Source organism: Protopterus annectens, chromosome 12.part0 (assembly GCF_019279795.1).
Source record: "Protopterus annectens isolate FY-2018-M chromosome 12.part0, PAN1.0, whole genome shotgun sequence".
NCBI lineage: Eukaryota > Metazoa > Chordata > Ceratodontiformes > Protopteridae > Protopterus > Protopterus annectens.
This window is the reverse complement of record NC_056746.1, coordinates 1,360,944,782-1,360,967,451: the sequence shown is the minus strand read 5'-3', so window position 1 is coordinate 1,360,967,451 and position 22,670 is coordinate 1,360,944,782. Positions and strand designations below refer to the sequence as shown.

At 41.7% G+C, this 22,670-nt stretch overlaps 1 protein-coding gene across 1 annotated transcript in view; it reads right to left on the bottom strand.

Annotated features, from left to right (window-relative positions):
- The window catches only part of LAMA5 (laminin subunit alpha 5), a 1,615,491-nt gene that overhangs the window by 1,277,618 nt on the left and 315,203 nt on the right, over positions 1–22,670 (bottom strand). Inside the window, exon 3 of the mRNA XM_044090412.1 lies at positions 22,015–22,132. Within this exon, the coding sequence (XP_043946347.1) occupies positions 22,015–22,132 (118 nt within the window). The remainder of the gene's footprint in view (positions 1–22,014; positions 22,133–22,670) is intronic.

Here is a 22,670-nt window from a genome sequence, read left to right as displayed (position 1 = left end):
ATGCATGTGTGTATGTATAGTGTATGTATGTGTATGTATAGTGTATGTGTATGTATGTATAGTGTATGTAATTATATGTGTGTGTGCACCTATAGTGTATGTCTATGTGTGCGCATGTATAGGTTCATAGGTTTATACTAGGCTATCTGCCCTAAGGCATTTATAAGCTTAGCCCAAAGCTTTGTGGCTTACGCCACCCCTTATGTTAAAAAATACTGTGCCCATTAGTTTGTTGTGCCTCTGTCCAGCAGTGACACAGAGATGATTCAGGTAAACCTACGATCTCCCATCCACCGGTCAAGATTTCTCTTGAACAGAGCCAGCGAGGTGCTCTGCCTCACATGGACTGGGATTTTATTCCACAGCATAGGGAGTCTCTGGGTGACAAATCTATCCCTCCAGCATGTCCTATTTATATCCGTGCTAAGGTTTAAGTCGCTTGCTCTAGTGGATCTGGTAGATTTGGATTTTTGAGGTGGAGCATGTCCATTAATTCGGGTTGGACATGGCCTTGTATGTCAGGCACAGGTCACCTCTGAGCAGGCGGTATGTGACTGAATAGAGCTGGAGTTTCTTCAGTCTGGCAGCATATGACAGATTTTAGAGTCCCTTTATCCTTTTGGTGAGGAACTTTTGGGGTCTCTCAATTGCTGCAGGTGTCGGGTGAGATACATCCCGAATGGGGCATTGTACTCGATCATTGGTCTGATAAGTGAAGAGTACAGGGGAACAATGACCTCACTTGATCTGGATGTGAATCCCTTCATGATCAGGTGGGCAATGTAGAAGGTCTTTCTAACCACTTTAGCAATGTGAGTGTCAAAAGAAAGGCCACTGTCAACCTGGGTCCCCAGGTCCCTGATAACCTCTTCTGTGCTTAATGGATTGCCACCTATATGGTAGCTTGGGGTTACCTTGTTTTTCCCGAAGGGTATGACTATACATTTTTTGGCATTTAACTTCAGGCCATGGCTCTGGCACCAGTTATCAGTGTAGTGTATGTGTATGTGTGTGTATGTACAGTGTTTATATGTGTGCATGTTCATAGGTTCATAGATTAGTACTAAGCTAACTGCCCTTGCGAGCCATTTTAAGTCTAGCCGATTATCCCTTGTGAGACTCAAACCCTGCACCTTGTGTTTGTAAGGCAAACACCTTAACCATTAGGCCACCCTCCCAACCCTAGTGTATGTGTGTGCATGTATAGTGTATGTGTGTATAGTGTATGTATGTATAGTGTGTGTGTATGTATAGTGTATGTATGTGTATGTATAGTGTATGTAATGTATGTATGTGTGCACGTATAGTGCATGTCTATGTGCGTGCATGTATAGTGTATGTGTGCACGTATAGTGTATGTAATGTATGTATGTGTGCACGTATAGTGTATGTCTATGTGTGTGTATGTATAGTGTATGTGTATGTATAGTGTATGTAATGTATGTATGTGTGCATGTATAGTGTATGTGTATGTATGTATAATGTATGTTTATGTGTGTGTATGTATAGTGCATGCGTATGTATAGTGTATGTGTGTGCATGTACAGTGTATGTGTGTTTGTGCCATGTGTATGTACAGTGTATGTGTATGTGTGTACATGTACAGTGTATGTGTGTACATGTACAGTGTATGTGTGTGCATGTATAGTGTGTGCGTGTGTATGTATAGTGTATGTGTGTGCATGTACAGTGTATGTGTATGTACATGTATAGTGTATGTGTGTGCATGTACAGTGTATGTGTATGTACATGCATAATGTATGTGTATGTGTGTGCATGCATAGTGTATGTGTGTGTGTATGTACAGTGTATGCATATGGATGCATAGTGTATGCATATGTATGTATGTGTGTGCATGTATAGTGTATGCATGTGTGTGCATGTATTTTGTATGTGTGTATGTACAGTGTATGTCTAGTGCATGTGTGTGTGTATAGTGTATGTGTAAGTATAGTGCATGTGTGTGTGTGTGTGTATAGTGTATGTGCATGTGTATGTGTTTGTATGTATAGTGTATGCGTATGCATAGTGTACATGTGTGTATGTATAGTGTATGTGTGTACATATGTATAGTGTATTTGTATGTGTGTGTGCATGTACGGTGTGCATGTACAGTGTATGCATATGTATAGTGTATGTATAGTGTATGTGTGTGCGTGTCTGTGTGTATGTACAGTGTATGTGCATGTGTGTGTATGTATAGTGTATGTGTGTGTGTGCATGTATAATGTATGTGTGTGTGTGTGTGTATATATAGTGTATGTATGTGGATGTATAGTGTATGTATATTGTATGTGTATGTATATTGTATGTGTATGTATAGTGTATGTGTTTGTGCATGTATAGTGTATGTGTGTGCATGTATAGTGTATGTGTGTGCATGTATAGTGTATGTGTGTGTATGCATAGTGTATGTGTGTGCATGCATAGTGTATGTGTATGTGTGTGTGTATGTACAGTGTATACGTACGTGTGTGGATGCACAGTGTATGCATATTTATGTATGTGTGTGCATGTATAGTGTATGCATGTGTGTGTATGTATTTTGTATGTGTATGTGTGTATGTTCAGTGTATGTGTATGTATAGTGCATGTGTGTGTGTGTGTGTATAGTGTATGTGTATGTATAGTGTATGCATATGTATAGTGTATGTGTGTGTATGTATAGTGTGTGTATGTATAGTGTTTGTGTATGTGTGTACGTATGTACAGTGTTTGTGTATGTATAGTGTATTTGCATGTGTGTGTGTGCATGTACAGTGTAAGCATATGTATAGTGTATGTATAGTGTGTGTGTAGTATAGTGTGTGTGTATGTATGTATAGTGTATGTGCATGTGTGTGTATGTATAGTGTATGTGTTTATGTATAGTGTATGTGTGTGCATGTATAGTGTATGTGTGTGTATGTGTGTGTATGCATAGTGTATGTGTGCATGTATAGTGTATGCGTATGTGTATGTATAGTGTATGTGTGTGTGTATGTATAGTGTATGTATAGTGTATGTGTGTATGTACAGTGTATGTGCATGTGTGTATGTATAGTGTATGTGTGTGTACGTATAGTGTATGCGTGTGCATGTATAGTGTATGCGTGTGCATGTATAGTGTGTGTGCATGTATAGTGTATGTTTCTGCATGCATAGTGTATGTTTCTGCATGCATAGTGTATGTACAGTGTATGTGTGTGTATGTACAGTGTATGCGTATGTGTGTGTATGCATAGTGTATGTGTGTGTATGCATAGTGTATGCGTATGTGGGTCAGTATGCCTAGTGTATGCGTATGTGTGTGTATGTACAGTGTATGTATAGTGTATGTGTGTGTATAGTATATGTGTATGTGTATGTATAGTGCATGTCTGTGTGCGCATGTATAGTGTATGTGTGTGTATGTACAGTGTATGTATGTATAGTGTATGTGTACATGCATAGTGTATGTGTGTGTGTGTATATGTATAGTGCATGTGTGTATGTATAGTGTATGTGTATGTGTGTGCATGTACAGTGTATACGTATGTGTGTGTATGTGTGTATTTACAGTGTGTGTCTGTACAGTGTATGTGTGTGCGTGTGTGTATGTATAGTGTATGTGTACGTGTGTGCGTGTATGTTGTATGCATATATGTGTGTGTGTATGTATAGTGTATGTGTACAGTGTATGCATATATGTGTGCATGTACAGTGTATGTGTATGCATGTACATTGTATGTGTGTGTGTGTGTGTGTATGTATAGTGTATGTGTATGTATAGTGTATGTTTATGTATAGTCTATGTGTATGCATAGTCTATGTGTATTTATGTATAGTGTATGTGTGTTTATGTATAGTGCATTTGTGTGTATGTAAAGTGTATGTGTATGTATTGTGTATGTATGTATAGTGTATGTGTATGTAGTGTGTGTGTGTGTATTTATAGTGTTTGTGTGTGTATGTATAGTGTATGTGTGTGTATGTTGTATGTGTGTGTGTGTATGTATATAGTGTATGTGTGTGTATGTATAGTGTATGTGTATGTGCGTGTATGTATAGTGTATGTGTATTTATAGTGTATGTGTGTATGTATAGCGTATTTGTATGTGTGTGCATGTAGAGTGTATGTATAGTATATGCGTATACACGAAAGGCCACACTGCCAAGAAACCAAAAACTTGAAATAGTCAATGTGCAAGGCTCCAGTAAAGGCTGTCCCTCCACAAAAATGGGAATCATATAAGTCCACGTAATCACTCAATAATTAAAAAATAACAGTTTATTAATGAAAACGCAACCAACAATAAAACCGGTTAAAAATATAGAAGATCAAGAGCTTTCATCTCCTTACAGGAGACTCCATCAGAATCCATGTAATTATCCATGCTCAAGTTGAAATGCACAGTCCTTGCATCCAATTGGTTCTGCCAAAATAGGCTATTAAAACACCTTGGTAATACTTAAAAGTCACTAAGTCATTTTCTATGCAACCACATTACATTACATGATGACATGTCCTCAATGTGCAATATATACATGAATATGCAAAACGAAAATATATATAATAGTAAAAACATGAGCATAGTAAAATATGAACATAAATATAGTTATGTGTGTGTCCTTGATATTACAATCTATGAATAAAAATAAATAATGGCAATGTTGTACAAAGCACCTATTTTACGTATTTATTTATTTTTCTTAATTTGGATGCCCTTAATTTTAGAGCAGAAAGTAATGAAACATGGTCATTCATTCCAGGGGCAGTACAGACATCCAACCTTAACTGTGAAATTAATTCCCTGAACTCAAGTCTTGTCTCCCAGTCCCCTCCTCTATCACTACACCTTACTTGTTCCAGTACCCCAAATTTTAAATTGGCCTGGTTACATCCGAATACATGTTTATAAAGGGCATTGGTTTCCTTTTTCCTATTTATATCATACATGTGTTCATAAATATATTGCCTCAAATTATGTCCACTTTTACCGACGTAAAATGCCCAGCAGGATGCACAATAAGCCAAGTAGACAACTCCTTTGGAATAACAGCTACAGTATCCTGTGGCTGTTAACCTAAAGTGTATACTTGGAATTTCTAGAAATTTACAGTTTGCCATAAAGGCGCACTGAGAACGTCTTTCACATTTATATGTGCTTATTCTACTAATCACCCCACTAACTGGCACATCTCTTGTCTTTTCTAAGATCTCCTTAAGATTAAAATTTCTCTTGTAACTGTATCTAATCTGCTTGTTAAAAATTTCAGACCTGCTGGGCATTCTTTTAAACATGTCCCAAATTGTATTTATTGTCTTCTTAATCCACCATGCAACCTGGCCATAAGTGATCACAACATAAGGTGTTCTGGAAGGTAATTCTACCAAGGGACCTCAGTTTGGTCATTCCTTCTCCAAAAAGAAGGGGTAAATATTTAGTACCCCACCCGTGTAATATCTGTTCTTTAATGGGAACTACATTTATAGTGTATGTGTATATTTGTGTGTATGTATAGTGTATGTGTATGTGTCTGCATGTATAGTGTATGCATATGTGTGTATGTATAGTTTATGTGTATGTGTGTGTGTATGTATAGTGTATGTGTATATATAGTGTCTGTATATGTGTATGTGTGTGTATGTATAGTGCATGCGTATGTGTGTGTATGTATAGTGTATGTGTATATATAGTGTGTTTGTGTTTTATTATAGTGTATGTATAGTGTGTGTGTATGTATAGTGTATGCATATGTGTGTGTGTATAGTGTATGTGTATAGTATATGTTTGTATGTTTTATTATAGTGTATGTATAGTGTGTATGTATAGTGTATGCGTATGTATGTACAGGTATGTGTATGTGTGTGCATGCATAGTGTGTGCATATGTGTGTGTATGTATAGTCTATGCGTGTGTGTGTGTGTGTGTGTATGTATGTATTGTGTATGTATGTGTGTACATATGGTGCATGTGTGTGTATGTATAATGTATGTGTATGTATAGTGGATGCGTACGTGTGTGCATGTATAGTGTATGCATATGTGTGTGTATGTATTTTGTATGTGTATGTGTGTATGTATAGGGTATGTGTATGTATAGTGTATGCGTGTGTGTGTATGTGTAAGTGTGTGTATGTATAGTGTATGTGTGTGTGCATGTATAGTGTATGTGTATGTATATATGTATAGTGTATGTGTGTATGTATAGTGTTTTGTGTGTGTGTGCATGTATAGTGTATGTGTGTGCATGTATAGTGTATGTGTGTGCGTATATGTACAGTGTATGTGTGTGCATGTATAGTGTATGTTTATGTGTGCATATATAGTGTATGTTATAGTGTATACGTGTGTGTATGTATAGTGTGTGTGTATGTGTGCATATGTATAGCGTATGTGTATGTGTGTGCATGTATCATGTATGTGTATGTATAGCGCATGTGTGTGCATGTATAGTGTATGTGTATAAGTACAGTGTATGTGTATCTGTGTGCATGTATAGTGTATGTGTGTATATGTATAGTGTATGTGTATCTGTGTGCATGTAATGCCCTTCATTAGAGAAGTAGAGTTGTGTACACTTACCATAAATGTAGATGTTCGAGGGTATTCGCTATTGCAGTCATCACATTTAGGTTATCCCTGCCAGATTAGCCCTCGGCCAGCCTGAATACCAGAGGCTTAGTATTTATGCATCGGTTGCCGTTGCTTCAGGACTGATGTCAGGTCATTAGTATGAAGTAAGGCAACTGACGCCATTACATTAGTTTTTCTTGCCCTAACCTGTCAGGAGCCCCCAAGTGCGAGCCGGGTTCTGGTGGAAGAACCCCAACAGTAGAAAGTAAATACCAATATGTCCCTTGTAAGGAAAGGGAAGAACAGGGGGATGGAGGGAGGGAAACCAGCACTGCAACAGTGAATACACTCCATCTACATTTATGGTAGGTACACAACTGTACTATGCTCTTCATGTTTCACTGTTGCAGTCATCACATTTGGATTGATTCCAAAGCTGAGGAAATCGGTGGAGGCAGTCAAGGAAACTAGGGGCTGGCCTGGATGCCCTGCAAGATTGTAGAGGCAAACCCTGCCCTGGATTTGGAGAAGATAGGCTGGGGTTGGTGCTCTTATGGGTGGCCTCAAGTTGCTATCCCCTCTTAGGAACTGTTTAATCAAAGGGTGTGAGAAAAAGGGGCTGCTCAATGGGAAAATGAGCAGAGATAGCAGAGGCATGAATTTTAATAGAGGAGAAAGAGAGGCTACTGTGTAGCAGGTCAGCTAAGTAATCCAGGATGAGAGGGAGGGATGGCTGTGCCGTATTGGCTCCCTTAGCTTGAGTCCAGGTGCAGAACCTTTTCCACTTGTCAGCATAAAACTTTCTAGTGCTAGGGCATTTGGCCTCATGTATAACATCTTGAACTTGTTTACTGAGGTTGGCAGATTGATGGGGGGGTTAGGGAGTAAGCCAAGCTGCCAAACTGAGTGCCTGCAATTGGGGATGCCTGAATTCCCTCTGGGTCAGGAGGTTTGGAATTTGAGGGAGATGACATGGTGGCAGTGGGGACAGGCTGTGCAGCAAGGGGTACCAGTGCTGGTGAGGCCAGTCTGGAGCTATAAGAATTGTCCTTGTTTTTTCCACCTTTATTTTGAGCAGTACCCTGGGGATGAGAGGTTGTGGAGGAAAGGCATAGACTGATAGATTAACCCAAGGGAAGGACAGGACATCCACTTTCCAAGCCATGCAGTGATGCTCCCTGGTGCAGAACTTGCTGAGCTGATGTTTGGTGTGGGAGGCAAAGAGGTCAACCTTCGGGGTGCCACATTTCTGAGTTATTATGGTGAAGGTTCTTATGATGAGCTGCCACTCGTACGGGTCCAGAATATTTCTGCTTAAGTGATCTGCCAGAGAGTTGAGAGAACCTGGTAGGAATTCTGTTAGCAGGTAGAGTTGCATGGCAGAAACTGTGTGCCAAAGGGTCATGGCCAGCCTGCACACAGGATAGGAGTGAGTCCCTCCCTGGTTGTTGATATACCACATCACAGTGGTGTTGTCTGTTTTGGTCAGGAGAGCCCCTGGAGAGAGAAGAGGCTTGAAAGCTATCAAGACATGCTGGACAGCTATCACCTCATTTTGGTTGATGTGCAGATGGATCTGCTGTCGGCTCCTTGGCCCTGTATACACCTACCGTCCAGGTGTGTACCCCAAGCATAGTCTGATGCATCTGTGGTGAGGGTGTGGGCAGTGTGGGGTGGTGAGAAAGGTAGTCTTGTGGGAGAATGCTGTTGCCCACCAAAGAAAATATTTTCTGAGGCAAGGTATTATAGGTATAAGCGTCTCCGGGTCTTGAGTGTTGACACCAAAGGCTTTTTAGGTACCACTGAAGTTTCCTCATATGCAGTCTGGCATATGAAATGAGTAGAATGCAAGATGCCATGAACCCCAGAGCTTGCAGGATTTTCCTTGCAGATAGCTGGGGTGTGGTGGTTAGTTGAGAGAAGTAGGCTGTCGGGAAAGTTTGCTTTTCTGGTATAAGGAATGCCATCTGGGATGCTGTGTCCAGGCTTGCTCCCAGGAATAAAATCCTTTGGGTGGGTACCTGTTTGGATTTTTTTTGTTGACTGTGTACCCTAGGGAGGTTAGTAGGGACTTTACAAAGGCCAGGTGCTTGAGCAGTTTTTCCTGGCTGTCTGCCTGCCTGAATTAGGTAGTCATCTAAGTATGGGTAAATTTGGATATTCCTTTGTCTGCAAAAGGCAATGGCCGGAGCCAGACATTTTGTGAAAACTCTGGGAGCAGTAGATAAGCCAAATGGAAGTGCAGAAAACTGAAAGTGCTGAGATCCTGCCCTGAAATGAAGATATTTCCTGCATGATTCCCTGATAGAAATGTGGAGGTAGGCCTCTTTTAGCTCTAGGGTGGCTAGCCAAGCATCCTTGGAGAGCATGGGTAGCACCTGCTTGAGAGTGAGCAGTTTGAATTTTGGGATCACCAGGAAGGTGTTTAGAATTGATAGATCGAGGATGGGGCACCAGGTGCCCTCTTTTCTGGGTACCAGTAAAAGTCTGAGTAGAAACCTTGGCCTTTCTGTTCTGCAAGAACATGCTCTACTGCCCTCATGGAGGGAAAGGACTTGCTTTTGCGCCTCTGCCCACTGGTTTGGAGGTAGATCCGGGAACCCTTTTGGAGTTGGAAGGGTATGGAAAGAAAATTTGTATCCCTGGGACACTATGTTGAGAAACCAGCGGTCAATGGTAATGGTGGCCCAGGTGCTTGCATGAAAGGAGAGTTTTCCTCCTAGGGGTAAGTGGAGGTGGGCAGAGGGAGGGGTTGGGGGAGGAGAGTCATTGTGAGTTCTTAACATAAGGGGTGGCTTAGAACTCCCTGGGTTTGAACTGGAGGTAGTCCACTGCTTATATCTCTGCATTCCCTGTGGCTGCTGTCTGGGGGGGTCTGCTTCCCCTGGGTCTGGGCTGAAGTGATCTGGTGGGAGCAGGAAAGGACCAGTGCTTGGAGAGACAATGCCTGCTGAACCTAGGTGGCTGGACCTGTAAGAAACCCTTAACTGTCTGCATAGATTTTGCTTTTTCTTCCATCTTTTATAAGACATCTTCTGCCTTAGTGCCAAATAAGTTGTCTTTGTACAAAGGGGCATCCAACAATTTAGATTTAACATGGTCTGGCAAGGGCTGTCCCTTAAACCATGCATGCCTTTTAAGGACAGAACCGGTGACTGCTGCAAGATGCTTCTATGGCGTCAAAACCACAATGCAAGGTGTGCTTAGTTACTTGACTTGCAGACTGCATTAACTCTTGTAACTTTAGATTCTGCATGAGCAGGAAAGGAAGACATTGTTTGTTTGAGGAGCTCCAGGGTATGTTGCTGAAATTTTAGCATATGGAACTGATAATTTAGTGCTCTGATAGCAAGAGTAGCTAAGGTGTATACTTTTTTACCCCATCTGTCTAGTGCTCGGGAATCCCTATCTGAGGGGGTGGGATTCTTAGCAGAGGTTGCTTTAATACCTTTAGGCCCCTGAGAAATAACCTCAGGGTCAGCAGTAGGATTTTTAAAAAGAAATTTGCGTGAGTCAGGGACTCTGTAATACCTGTCTGGTTTTCTGGGTGTCAGGAGTCAAGCTGGATTCCAGCAAAACATCCTCACCAACATCCAGGACTAGGGGGATGGCCAGGGAGCTGTGGAAGATCTAAGAATTCCCTGAGTCTCTTTTTAGACTGAGGGTAGTCATGACTTTCCCATTGGAAATGCTCCCTTAAGGTAGGAACGGTTTCCCCAAAGGAAAAATCCTCTGGGGGAGAGGCTGAAGGAATGGAATCCTCTGCATAAGAATCCTCATAAGCAGAGAGGGGTTGCATGTCTTCATATTCAGATGCGTCAGTGTCATTGGACTCCTGTTCAGACAAAACTACAGGGGACAGATCTCTTTTTCTTTTGGAAGGGGTAGCTTGGCTTCACCTGATCAGCATGATAAGGTTTTCCGCCATTTAAAGCATTTGAGACTGAGGCAAGGAAGCAGCTGCCTGAAATTGGGTTGTTGGTTTTTTGGGTGTGGTTCGTATACTGGGCCTAAGAAACTCAGTCATTATTGAAAGAATGGTAGTCGTGAAAGAAGACGTCGGTTTGTATCGAGAATCAGTAGTGCAAATGACTTCCTCAGAAGCCAGTGGTTGTTCAGCGGCTTCGGACCCATCCATGGTAGAGATGACCACAGGAGCCTTAGTTGAAGAGTTTTACGGCATACCGGACACCGAAAGGGTCTCAGTAGTGGCCTGCAAATCCACAAAAGTGGGCATCAGAGGCTGCGAAAGTGCCTCACTTAGGACTGGAGAACTGACGACTAGCTTAACGGGAGCGTCGTTGGTAGGTTTGGACCTGTGCGGTCTCTGTCTTTATCTTTACGTTTTTTGGAAGATCTGCTGTTGGATGGCTTACTGAAGCCATATCAGAGTTTGAGGACTGTAAGCAAAAATATCTATCTACAATAAGGGCCCGACTATGGATAGTTCTAGCATTGAACAAAGCACAGAAGCGACAGTGGGGGACGTCGTGGTCTAGGCCTAAGCAAGTGATTCAGTAAGAATGAAAGTCTCAGTGTGGCATTTGCTTTCCAGAGGTGAGACAATTGTTAACTTTTTCTGACATCGGTTAGTGCAAGAAAAAAGGATCCCCAACAGGGTACTAAGCTTTAGAAGACTTCAGCTTCAATTCAGTAGACGAAACTCAGATAGCGGCCGACCAGCACTCGTGCAAACTGCTTCTGCTTCAGGCCCCATGGCAAGAAAGACTGATGTAATGGTGTCGCCTACCTTGCTTTATACTACTGATGACCTGACGCCAGTCCTGAAGCAACAGCAACCGACGCAGAAATACTAAGTCTCTGGTATTCAGGCAGGCTGAGGGCTACCCTGGCAGGGATAACCCAAATGTGATGACTACAACAGTGAAACACGAAGAACATCGGCATGTTACTTAATTAACTTGCTTAAACTCAAACCCTGTGCCTTGGCTACAGGAAACAAGAGCCTTAATCATCCACACCAAATACCACATTCTACAGTTACAGTCATAGTTGGCTGAAATTTTCTCAAATGGATACTTTTGTCATTTATTGGTTCATACATTTTGTTTCATTGCTTAATGGAAAAAAATGTTCAAAACTAGAAACTTACAATGCACTTTAATAAAGGTTGCTTTATTTAACAAGAAATACACTAATTCAAAAAGGTGAATCAACTAACACATGCATTAATGCATGGTCCTAAAAATAGATGCAGGGGGGCTGTGGTTTCAAAACAGACCAGGGACCAAGGTACACTTAATCCACCACTGACCACATTCATTTTCAATGAATGAGTTTCAATGTAATTTCAATGTGAATGTGAGTTTCAATGTAATTTCAATGAATGTGTGCCCGAAGAGAAGAGAAGTTTACTGTTGCTCATGCTAGGTCTGCTTTCATTGTGCAACTGTTTTGTTTAGCAAATGGCTATCAGTAATTGTGCTATAAAATGTGAAAGCAGTGTTAGCAATACAACAGGTGGTATATTTTCCTTTGGTGCTGAAGACTATGGGTTCTACTCCCACACCATGTAAATTGATTGCTGATACTGCAAAGCCCTCTGATATTGCAGTGCCCTGTAAGGGGGATGCTACACGCCTGAGTGTGTTGTCCTTCAGATGAGATGGTAAACCAAAGCCCCACCTGCTCTCATTGATGGTAGGTGATGCGAGATCTTTTCTAGCCACCTCAGCTATCAAAAAGACTTAGGGGAAGTTCCCCAAAGCCCTGGCCAAATCTTGCATACCACCAAGGTTCTCCTCTGAAAGGAGACTACTAGCCTAGCCTAGCCTAGTGAGACTAACCTGGTCAACAAAGTATAAAGAAATTAAAAAAATAAATGCAATCAACATCTCTTGTCTTTATTTCAAAAGTAAAGAAGAAAACAGTTTGATGCTGAAAGTTTTGGACAGTGTTTATGGTAATTGGGGAGAGAAAGACAAAGTAATGGGACACAGGAATGCCAGTGGGGGGCTGGACCATTACCCTCCCTGGGGCCCCAGGCTGGACCATTACCCTCCCTGGGGCCCCATTTGACCATGATCTGGTTTTGGTCTCCTCATTTCAATGACTCCATCACACATGCTGCCATAGCTGCAGACAATTTCTGTGTGTACCTCAAAGCATGCAATGAGGTATTGGCCCCCATAACACAAAAATATAATGCCGAGTTCAGGAATAAACCCCAGTGGTTTATAAAGTTACTACACAATAACAGGAAGAAATACCCCATATGTGTAAACTTAATGCACAATCATATAAAGGAGAACTCAAAGGGTTATAAAGAACTCAGAAGCAAAATCAAATCTTCGAAAAGCAAGTATGAACTGAACTTTGCCACACATAAGGATAACCACAAAGCCTTCTTCGGCTATGTTAGAAACCTTAGAACCAATGCCCAGAAGCTCATGGAACTAACAAACAACAACATGCAGTCTTCCCCTTAGGATGTAACTAACATATCGCCCGACAAACTGAGCTCACTGATTTTCCACAATAAATTAGTATGTCAGTGCCAGCCCACCCCCACTGGTCACGTCTGAGCAAGTCCTGAGTGCTCTCTCCAAGGCCAAAAACACTAGCTGCATGGGTCCTGATAATGTACTAGATTGCCCCCTTGCAAGCACCTGTCACTATCTTGAAGACTTGCTACTAAGTCTACTTAATCTCAGCCTCTACAATGGAATTGTACAAGAAGGTCTGAGAGCTCCTGTCATCATTCCTTTTAGACAAGGGGGACCTAATCCTGACCATGGGAACTGTAGACCTATAAGTCTCCCCAACCTTATCTGTAAAGAATTGGAACACATCATTATGAAACTTACTAACAAAGAGAAGTAGTCTACAAACACTGGACCCAAGACAGTTTGGGCTTGTTTAGGGCAGACATTGCCTACTAAACTTTTTCAGCTTCTTTGAACAGGCCACTAATGTATTAGATGATGGCAAAGCAGCAGAGATGGAGCTAGCTTTTCTGGTATCCAGTTCCATCTCCTAATCTAGTACACATCCTGATTCTAGTTAAGGAGCAAAAAAAAAAAAAAAAAAAAAAAATAGCCACTGCTTGCTATATTTGTAACAAGCAATTGCTACAGTCCAGTCCATGAGTGCTAAAGCTCTTCAGTTCAAGAATTACTAAAAAGAAAAATGCATTTTACTTTTGAATTGTAGCAATTTTTTACTACACTCTTCCTTTTGAAGTAAAAAAAAAAATTTTTAACTTTTTTTCTTTCAGACTGTAGCACACTGTTTGCAAGCAAGCAGCTGCTACAGTTTCAGTTCTAACCACAAATACAATACTAGCATTTACTTATGAATGTTGGTATTGCACTAAACAATGATCAGGACTGTGCCCTCTTAATACTTCACAACTGGGGCAGCTGCTCACTTCACCCTATCCTGTCTATAGTACTGCATATTGGCTCACACTTCTTACCTGGACCTGGCAAACGTGATTGATACCATTCCACATCCCTGCATTACTGATAAGCTAATCAAACTAATTGTAAAGTCCTATGTTACTTTCAAACTGGCTTACCGACAGAACCCAAGCAATTAAGGTTAGTAGACTTTCATGAAAAACAGTAGTTACCAGTGGTGCCCCACACCCCCAGATTAGTCCTAGGACAACTTCTGCTTGGTGTTTACTTCTCGAATGTCAAAGATGACACCAAGGACCTGTGACGGACTAAATTTTCAGAAGAATGCAAACTTAAAGTGATCTTAAACTCTTCCTCGGACTTCCAGATTCTCCATGAGGGCCTAACGCACACCAATAAATGGTGACTGGACCATAACCATGTCAAGAAATGCAACACTGTATCCTTCAGCAAACAAAGACACCCACTCACCTACCACATACGTGACAATCCCTATACAACTGACTCATTCGTCGGGGACCTTGGCATTTTCATTGATAATTTATTGCCACGTATCAGTCCCTGTATGTGGCCAGACTGAATACCAGGGGTGCATCTTCAAGGTTCAAGGAAGTAATCATCCTCTCTATTCCTCTCTCTTTAGGCCCATAATAGAGTATAATGCCCCTTTTAGCATGTACCTATGTAAGCATATGACTCCAGTTGGAACACTGTAGTATTTTCTCAACAAGACAATCAAGTATAGCTCTTCCTTGGGTTACACTGATTGCCTTAAAGTGAAGTCTCTTTTTTTTCTCTCTCTCTCTCTCTTTTGTTTCCTACAGAGTCTTGAGAGGGGGCCATTATCTGGCCTACAGGGCATCAAGAAGCCAGTCATATGTGACCTGTATATCCACAAAACAAATAACACAATAAATACCCAGTCAAGAGATCTAAATTTATACCAAAGTAGCTCCCATACCTGACTCTTGCACAAATGGATGGGCAATCGCAACATATACCTCAAAACATCACTGAAATGGATCAGTGTTATGTATTAAATACACCAGAGGTCTACCTCTAATGCCCTCACTGACATGAGTATTCACAAAGTACAGTTTTGTACCTACCATAAATGTAGATGTTTGAGTGTCTTCACTGCCGCAGTCATTACACTTGGGTTATCCTGCCATCAGGTGGTCCCGCAGTTGGCCAGAGTTCCAAAGTCTTGGTCCTGCGACGGTTGCTGTCGCTTCTTCCTTGACGTCAGTGCGCCAGGGGTATATAAGATGCAGCCAACTCCATTTTCTTCAGTTTTTCTTGCCCCAGATGTCAGGTGCCCCCAAATAGGTAGGCAATATACATTGCTAATAACAAATACATAAAAATGAAAACCAATTCCTTCAATTACAAGCAAATACACCAAATAGGTTGTATAGGTAGTAAGGTACAGTTAAGTCCCAGGAAAGATAGTGGGATGGAGGGTGGGTAACCTGGACTGCATCAGTGAAGACACTCGAACATCTACATTTATGGTAGGTACAAAACTGTACTATGTTCATCGTGTTTCACTGCTGCAGTCATTACACTTGGGTAGAATCCCAAAGCTGAGGTTGGGTGGCTGGTGCTAAAAAGCATTCGGTGTGGCTATAAGGCCCTGCAGCGGCAAAGCCAGCTCTGGATTTTGAGTAAAGAGGCAGGTGGTAATGCTTGGTAAAGGTATGCACTGAACTCCAAGTTGCTGCTTCCAAAATATCCTTGGTAGGTACTCCTCTGAGGTAGGCAGTTGAAGTGGCTGTAGCTCTGGTGGAATGAGACCTGATGTTGCTAGGTACAGTTTTTCCATGTTGTGTGTAGCAGAAATGTATACAGTGTCCTATCCATTTGGAAATGGTCTGTTTTGAAATAGCTTTCCCCTGTGATCCTGCAGCATATGCTACAAACAATTGCTCAGTTTTTCTGAAGGTTTTTGTTTTGTCCAAATAGTAGCGTAGCTGTCTATGTATGTCCAAAGTATGCAGAAGTCTCTCCCCTTTATTCTGGGGATTTGGATAAAATGTTGGCAAATGAATAGTTTGGTTTAGGGCCACACTTGATACCACCTTTGGCATAAAAGTAGGGTTTGTTCTTAAAGACACCCTGTCTTGATGAAAAATGATGAAAGGTTCCACTGCCATTAGTGCCTGTAACTCTGAAACTCTTCGTGCTGAAGTTATTGCCAAGAGCAGAGCAGTTTTCCATGAGACATATTTTAATTCTGCTGAATTTGCTGGTTCAAAAGCAGGTAAAAGTTAATTTCTCCAAGACAAAGTTGAGGTCCCAAGCTGGAGTTGGAGCTCTATGGGGCGGGTCTTATGTTTTTAGCCCCTCTGAGGTACTGTTTAAGCAAAGGATGCGAGAAAATTGGTGGATCTGTGTTGTAATGAGCAGAGATGGCAGAGGTGTGGATTTTAATGGATGAAAATAGGCCTTTGTCCAGCATCTCAGTCAAATATTGTAGTATCTGAGGAATGTCGGGGACAAGAGGGTCAAGGCCTTGAGCCTGGTTCCAGGCACAGAATCTCTTCCACTTTTCTGTGTAGGATTTCCTGGTGCTAGGCCTCCTGGCCTCCAAAATAACATCCAGCACAGCTTTAGTGAGAGGTGTAGTCTGCTTTATTAGGTAATCTGCCATGCAGCCAGGTTTAATGTTTTGAGCTGGCTGTGAAATATCGGATTGTTTTGCTGTGTCAGAAGGTGCGGAACTTGAGGTAAAATCCATGGTGGGCCCTGAGCTAAGTTCTTTAAGATTGGGTACCATTGCTGGCGTGGCCAGTCTGGGGCAATCAGGATAATTTTTGGCTTTTCTTGTCTGGCTTTTAGGAGTACCTTTGAAAGGAGAGGCAGAGGTGGGAAAGCATATACTTGTAGGTTTTTCCAGCTGAATGAGAGTGCATCCACTTTCCATGCTTGTGTGTGGTAAGTCCTTGTGCAGAATTTCTGTAGCTGGCAATTCAGTGGGGAGGCAAACAGATCTATGTCCGGGCTCCACCATTTTTGTGTTATCATGCTGAATATTTGTGGATTTAATTTCCACTCATGTGGATCCATGATGTTTCTGCTTAAGTCGTCTGCCAGAGTATTTTTTTCTCCTGGCAGGAATTGTGCTTGCAGGTGAACTTGAAAAGTTACAGCTGTATTCCATAAGGTCATGGCTTGCCTGCAGAGGGGGTATGAATGAGTGCCCCCTTGCTTGTTTATGTACCACATAACTGTGGTGTTGTCCGTCTTTAGTTGTAGTTGTCCTGGATGTAAAAGGTCCTTGAAAGCTGTTAGGGCATTTTGTACAGCTAGCATCTCTTTTTGATTGATGTGAAGATGCCTTTGTTCTGCAGTCCACTTGCCCTGAATACATTTTCCTGCCATGTGTGCTTCCCCAGACATAAGCTGAAGCATCTGTTGTCAGTGTCTGACTGGCTGAGGGCTGAGTGAAAGGTTGTCCCTTGTTTAGGTGACATGCCTGTGCCCACCATCGAAACTCCTGTTGTAGGCAGGGAATAAGTGGTATTACTGTTTCCAGACTGTGACAGTGTTGAGACCAAACATTCTTTAGGTACCATTGTAATTTCCTCATATGCAGTCTGGCATATGGAATTAGTAGCATGCAAGATGCCATGAACCCCAAGGCCTGCAGAATGTTTCTTGCAGGGAGTTGGGTTTTTGTTGCCATCAATTGAAAGTATTGAGTCAGTTGTCCTTGCTTGTCTGGCGTGAGATAAGCCATCTGGGCCGTTGTATTTAAGCTGGCACCCAGGAATATTATCTCTTGTGAGGGCACTAGTTTTGACTTCTTTTCATTTACTGTGTACCCTAGGCAAATTAGCAAGCTTTTTACAAATGCCAGATGCTTTAGAAGAATGTCCTTGCTTTCTGCTTGAATAAGGCAGTCGTCCAAGTATGGGTATATTTGAATCCTCTTTTGTCTGCAAAATGCAATTACTGGTGCCAGGCATTTTGTGAAGACCCTGGGCGCAGTAGATAAGCCAAAGGGTAGTGCAAAGAATTGGTAATGCATTGAACCTGCTAAGAATCTGAGGTATCTTCTGCAATTTTGTCTGATAGGGACATGCAGGTATGCCTCCTTGAGGTCCAACGTTATGAGCCAAGCCTTCTTGCCCAGCATGGGAAGAAGCTGCTGTAGTGTCAACATTTTGAATTTTGGAACATCCAGGTAAGTATTTAGAGAAGAAAGATCCAGAATGGGCCTCCAGGCTTTGTCCTTTCTGGGGACCAGAAAGAGTCTTGAGTAAAATCCTTGTCCTTGCTCCTGTGGTGGTACCTTTTGAATAGCTCTCATTTCCATGAGGGCTGTAATTTGTTTTTGAGCCTCTGCCCATTGATTTGGTGGCAGATTTGGCATTCCTTTTAGCCTTGGTAAAGTGTGAAAGTGGAACCTGTAACCTTGAGATACAATATTCAGAACCCATTTGTCTTGGGTGATCATATGCCAATTGTGAGAAAAAAGTGCTAGTTTTCCCCCCAAGGGGGCTGCCAAGTGGGAAGTGCTTGGCAGCTGAAGGGGGAAGTCATTGGGACCGTTTCCTATAAGGTTATGGCCTGTCTTCCCCTCCTTTCTGGGTTGATGCACCCCATTGTCATGGTCTGTAAGAACATTGGGGCTGACCTCTGCCTCTTGGGCGTCTGTATCTGCCCCTTTGCGGTCTGTCTGTAACTGGAAAGGACCAATTTTTTGTAGGCCAATTTCTGCTAAATCGAGGAGGCTGAACCTGTAAGAAATCCTTCACTGTTTGCATAGATTTTGCCTTATCCTCCATTTTCTTTAATACCTCTTCTGCCTTAACTCCAAATAAAACATCCTGCTGCAAAGGTGCATCCAATAATTTTGCTTTAACATGATCAGGTAAACCTTGTTCTTTTAATCAAGCATGCCTTCGAATCACAGACCCTGTAACTGCTTCTCTACAAGAGGCCTCTAATGAATCAAAACCACATTGCAAAGTATGTTTTCCACTTGTTCAGCTGCATGCAATAAATCCTGCATTTCCTTATAGTCAGGATGTTCTGAATTTGTAAGCATTTTTTGTTTTGAGACATTAAATATTGCTGATATTTAAGCATGTGAAACTGGCAATTTAAGGCCCTCATTGCTAAAGTTGCAGATATGTACACTTTCTACCCCCATCTGTCTAATGCTCTAGAATCCCTGTCAGAGGGAACTGGATTTTTAGTTGTAGAGGCCTTTACCCTTTTGGGACCCTGGGAAATAGTTTCAGGGTCAGCAACAGGGCTTTTATAAAGAAATGTGTGAGAGTCAGGGACTGTGTAGTATCTGTCTGGTTTGACTGGAGCAGGAGGCAAAGAATCAGGATTTAAACTGGATTCAGAGTACACATCAACCACGATGTCTAACACTGGTGGAATAGCAAGGGGTCTGTGCTGAGGCAATAAAAGGAAATCTCTGAGCTTTTCTTGGATTCTGAGTAATCCTGGCCCTCCCAGTGGAAATGCTCCCTCATGGTATGTAAAGTTTCACCAAAAGAGTAGTCCTCTGGAGGAGAGGCTGTAGGAATAGATTCCTCAGCATCAGAATTCTCATAGGGGGGTAAAGAGTATCCCTGATCTGAAGAGGAATCCGAAGAAATGGAAACCTGGTCAGAGGATTCATAGTCTGCATCCTGTCTAGGTCTTTTATCAGGAGGGGGATGGGAACCCCTGATCGGAGTAATTAAGTCTTCGGCCATTTTGAGCATCTGTTTCTTAGGCATGGAGGCCTGTCCTGGTGAATGCTGTACTTGCTTCTTTGTCTTTAAAGGGGTTTTAGACTTGGCAGAAGATTTGATGGTAAGTTGAGTAGGTCTGAGTACACCCTCTGAAGCCGAAGGCTGCTCAGCAGCTCTAGGTCCCTCTGAAGGGTTAGTTAAAGTAGGCCCTAAATCTTGAGTATCCAGAGGCTCAGCCATCTCCACGTGGGAGTCGGAGGCGGCCTGTGGTTCTAAAGAAGCAGTCGTCAGGGGCTGCGAAGGCGCCTTGCTGAAAACCAGAGAACCAGCGACTGGCCTAGAAGAGGATTCGTCAGATTTGAGCCTCGGATGCCTGTCCTTGTCTTTGCGCTTTTTGTGTATCCCGGTCGTCGGTTGTTCCGACGGCATGGTATAATTGAATTTTTTGCCGAAATAATGTCGGGCAAAATCAAACCGATGTTTAATAGTGCGCTTGTTAAACCTAGCACAAAACCGACAACTAGTGACGTCATGGTCTCGGCCTAGGCATGGGATACAGTAAGAATGAAAATCCTTATGAGGTATTTGCTTCCCACAAGAAATACAAGTATTAACTTTTACTGACATCGGTCTGAGGCAAGAAAAAGTTTCCCCAATGGGGTACTTAGCTTTATAGAAGACTTCGGTTCTGAAATTTGAATTGAAAATCTCAGGAGTCGGCCGACTGGCACTTGCGAACTGCTTTTGCTTCGGGCACCGCGCGGCAAGAAAGACTGAAGAAAATGGCATCAGCTGCATCTTATATACCCCTGGCGCATTGACGTCAGGGAAGAAGCGACAGCAACCGACGCCGGGCCAAGACTTTGGAACTCTGGCCGACTGCGGGACTGCCTGATGGCAGGCTATGACTGCAGCAGTGAAACACGATGAACATCTTTGGAGTTTGTGGTTTGGCTGCAAATATTCCTTTAAACCAGTAGCCTGGAATTCATGTATGAACCTGTAAGTAAGATGTAAGGTGTTAGGCTCCTTGTTTCTTTGGTGCTCGATATATGAAGTTATTTTATATTTCTCAGTCTAATCTCTCAGGTAAGACAGCCCCGAGCATATACTTCAGTGATATCTCCTAGTCATGTATTTGTAATGCTGGGTTCACCCTCTGCTGGTGTGATCTAATCACAAGGGTAAAGCCTGAATGACAAAGGCATCCATGGGGAACCTGCAATACCCATAATTGAATAGATCATAATGCAATTATATATTGTCACTACTTAAAAAATTGATTATTTTTCTTTTTAGATGTGGCACTGTATTAAAGAAGTGCATTTGTGTTACAGCTGTTCTCATATTACTACAGTGTTCCACATTTCATCAGGTAAACCAGATGTACTGCACGGTTTACTATCAAAATTCTGCAAATCTCTTCATCGAGTTATTACTTACCCGAACCGAATGAGCGAAACTGCTATCCAGCAAGTCTTCACACAGTTAAAAGCGATAATATCAATAATGTTGACTTCAACATAATCAACATTACATAACTTACCTTGACATTCAGAGAAGTCCTACACATATTTTGCAAGGGGGCAAACCCACTTGCACCCCCACACCCCCTGCTAATTATATACTCCAACTCTTAGATCGCACTACAATGAGGAAAAGGGTAATTTTCCTGATCCCCACTGTAGTGCGATCCATTGTAAACAGCAGCACTCACAATGACAAATACAAACTGTGTCTTGACATTCAGGAGGGGATGTGATTTCAAGTCGGGATTTTCATATTTTGCACTTTTACCCTCGACCATCTGAATGACGATAAATTGTCTTTCACACTTTTGATAGTAAACCATACTGCACGTGTGCATGCTTATGTAACAGCCGATACCTGCACAGTACAGGGGCTTTAGTGCAGATTACTACCTTCTTAATACAGTTAGGAGTTTACATTTGTCTATTAGCTTTTGAGACATTTGTATGAACTTAATGCACAGCAAGTGATTTTGTTCAATGTTTTTAGTTTGCTGAACATTTGTTCTTGCTTGGAGGTCATTAATGCAGGTGTGTGAGTGTGGGGGAGGGGGGCAGAAATTTATCACATACTGTCTAAGCTGCTGGTTTTCATAATCCACTTAGCATTATGGATAAAATGGCATCTGCAATGCTTTTATTTATTTTCTTTAGCAGCTACAGGCACAGAATTTCACTAAGATTTAATTTATTCAGGAGTTGGATTTCTTCCCACTGGTAAAAGAAACGTGTCATTACAAACAATACTTGTTCATACAATTTTTTTTTAACTATAATGAGCTTTCATTGTATACTTTGACACAATATACTTCACTGTAGTTTGTGTTTAAAAAACACCGTTAGTAGGGTACATTGCTAATACTCACAAGCAAAGTACTGCCAGGGGGTATAGGTCTCCCCAAAATCTGTAGATCTCTCAAGCACCCATAGATCAGGACGAGGAGAATTGGCAAACTTGATGAGCACATAAGCCACGTGAAAAAGCTGCAAAAAGAAACGTCACTGGGTTAGATATTTTTATAATGTCTACTAAGGTTTTTTCAAGTCAGGTACTTAAAACATGTCTGTGCTAAAACAATATGCTTAAAATGGTTATATTTTAGGACATCAAAAAGATATTAAAATAGCAATGCAGGCTGTCAATACTTTAAATCACTTAAAAATATCTACATTCATAAAAATTAAAACAGCAAAAAATATACCTGCATTCTAGGATGCCTAAATGGACATTTTATGAGCAATGTTTTAACTCTAGTTACAGCACTAATTTTCTGTTGTTTCCCTTTCAGTTATGAATATTAGGATACACAAGCAAATTACTTATTCAAGAGATCACAGTGGAAAAATGACCATGAGATTGTAAAAATAATATGAACTTTACAGATACTTTCACTGCCCTTCCTTAACTCCAACTCATTTTCTGTAGACCCATATCAAAGAGCTCTGCAGGCAACATTATAAAATGATGGCCTAAACACCAGAGGCAGATAATTGTAATATTGTAGACAAAGGTAGATGCAGA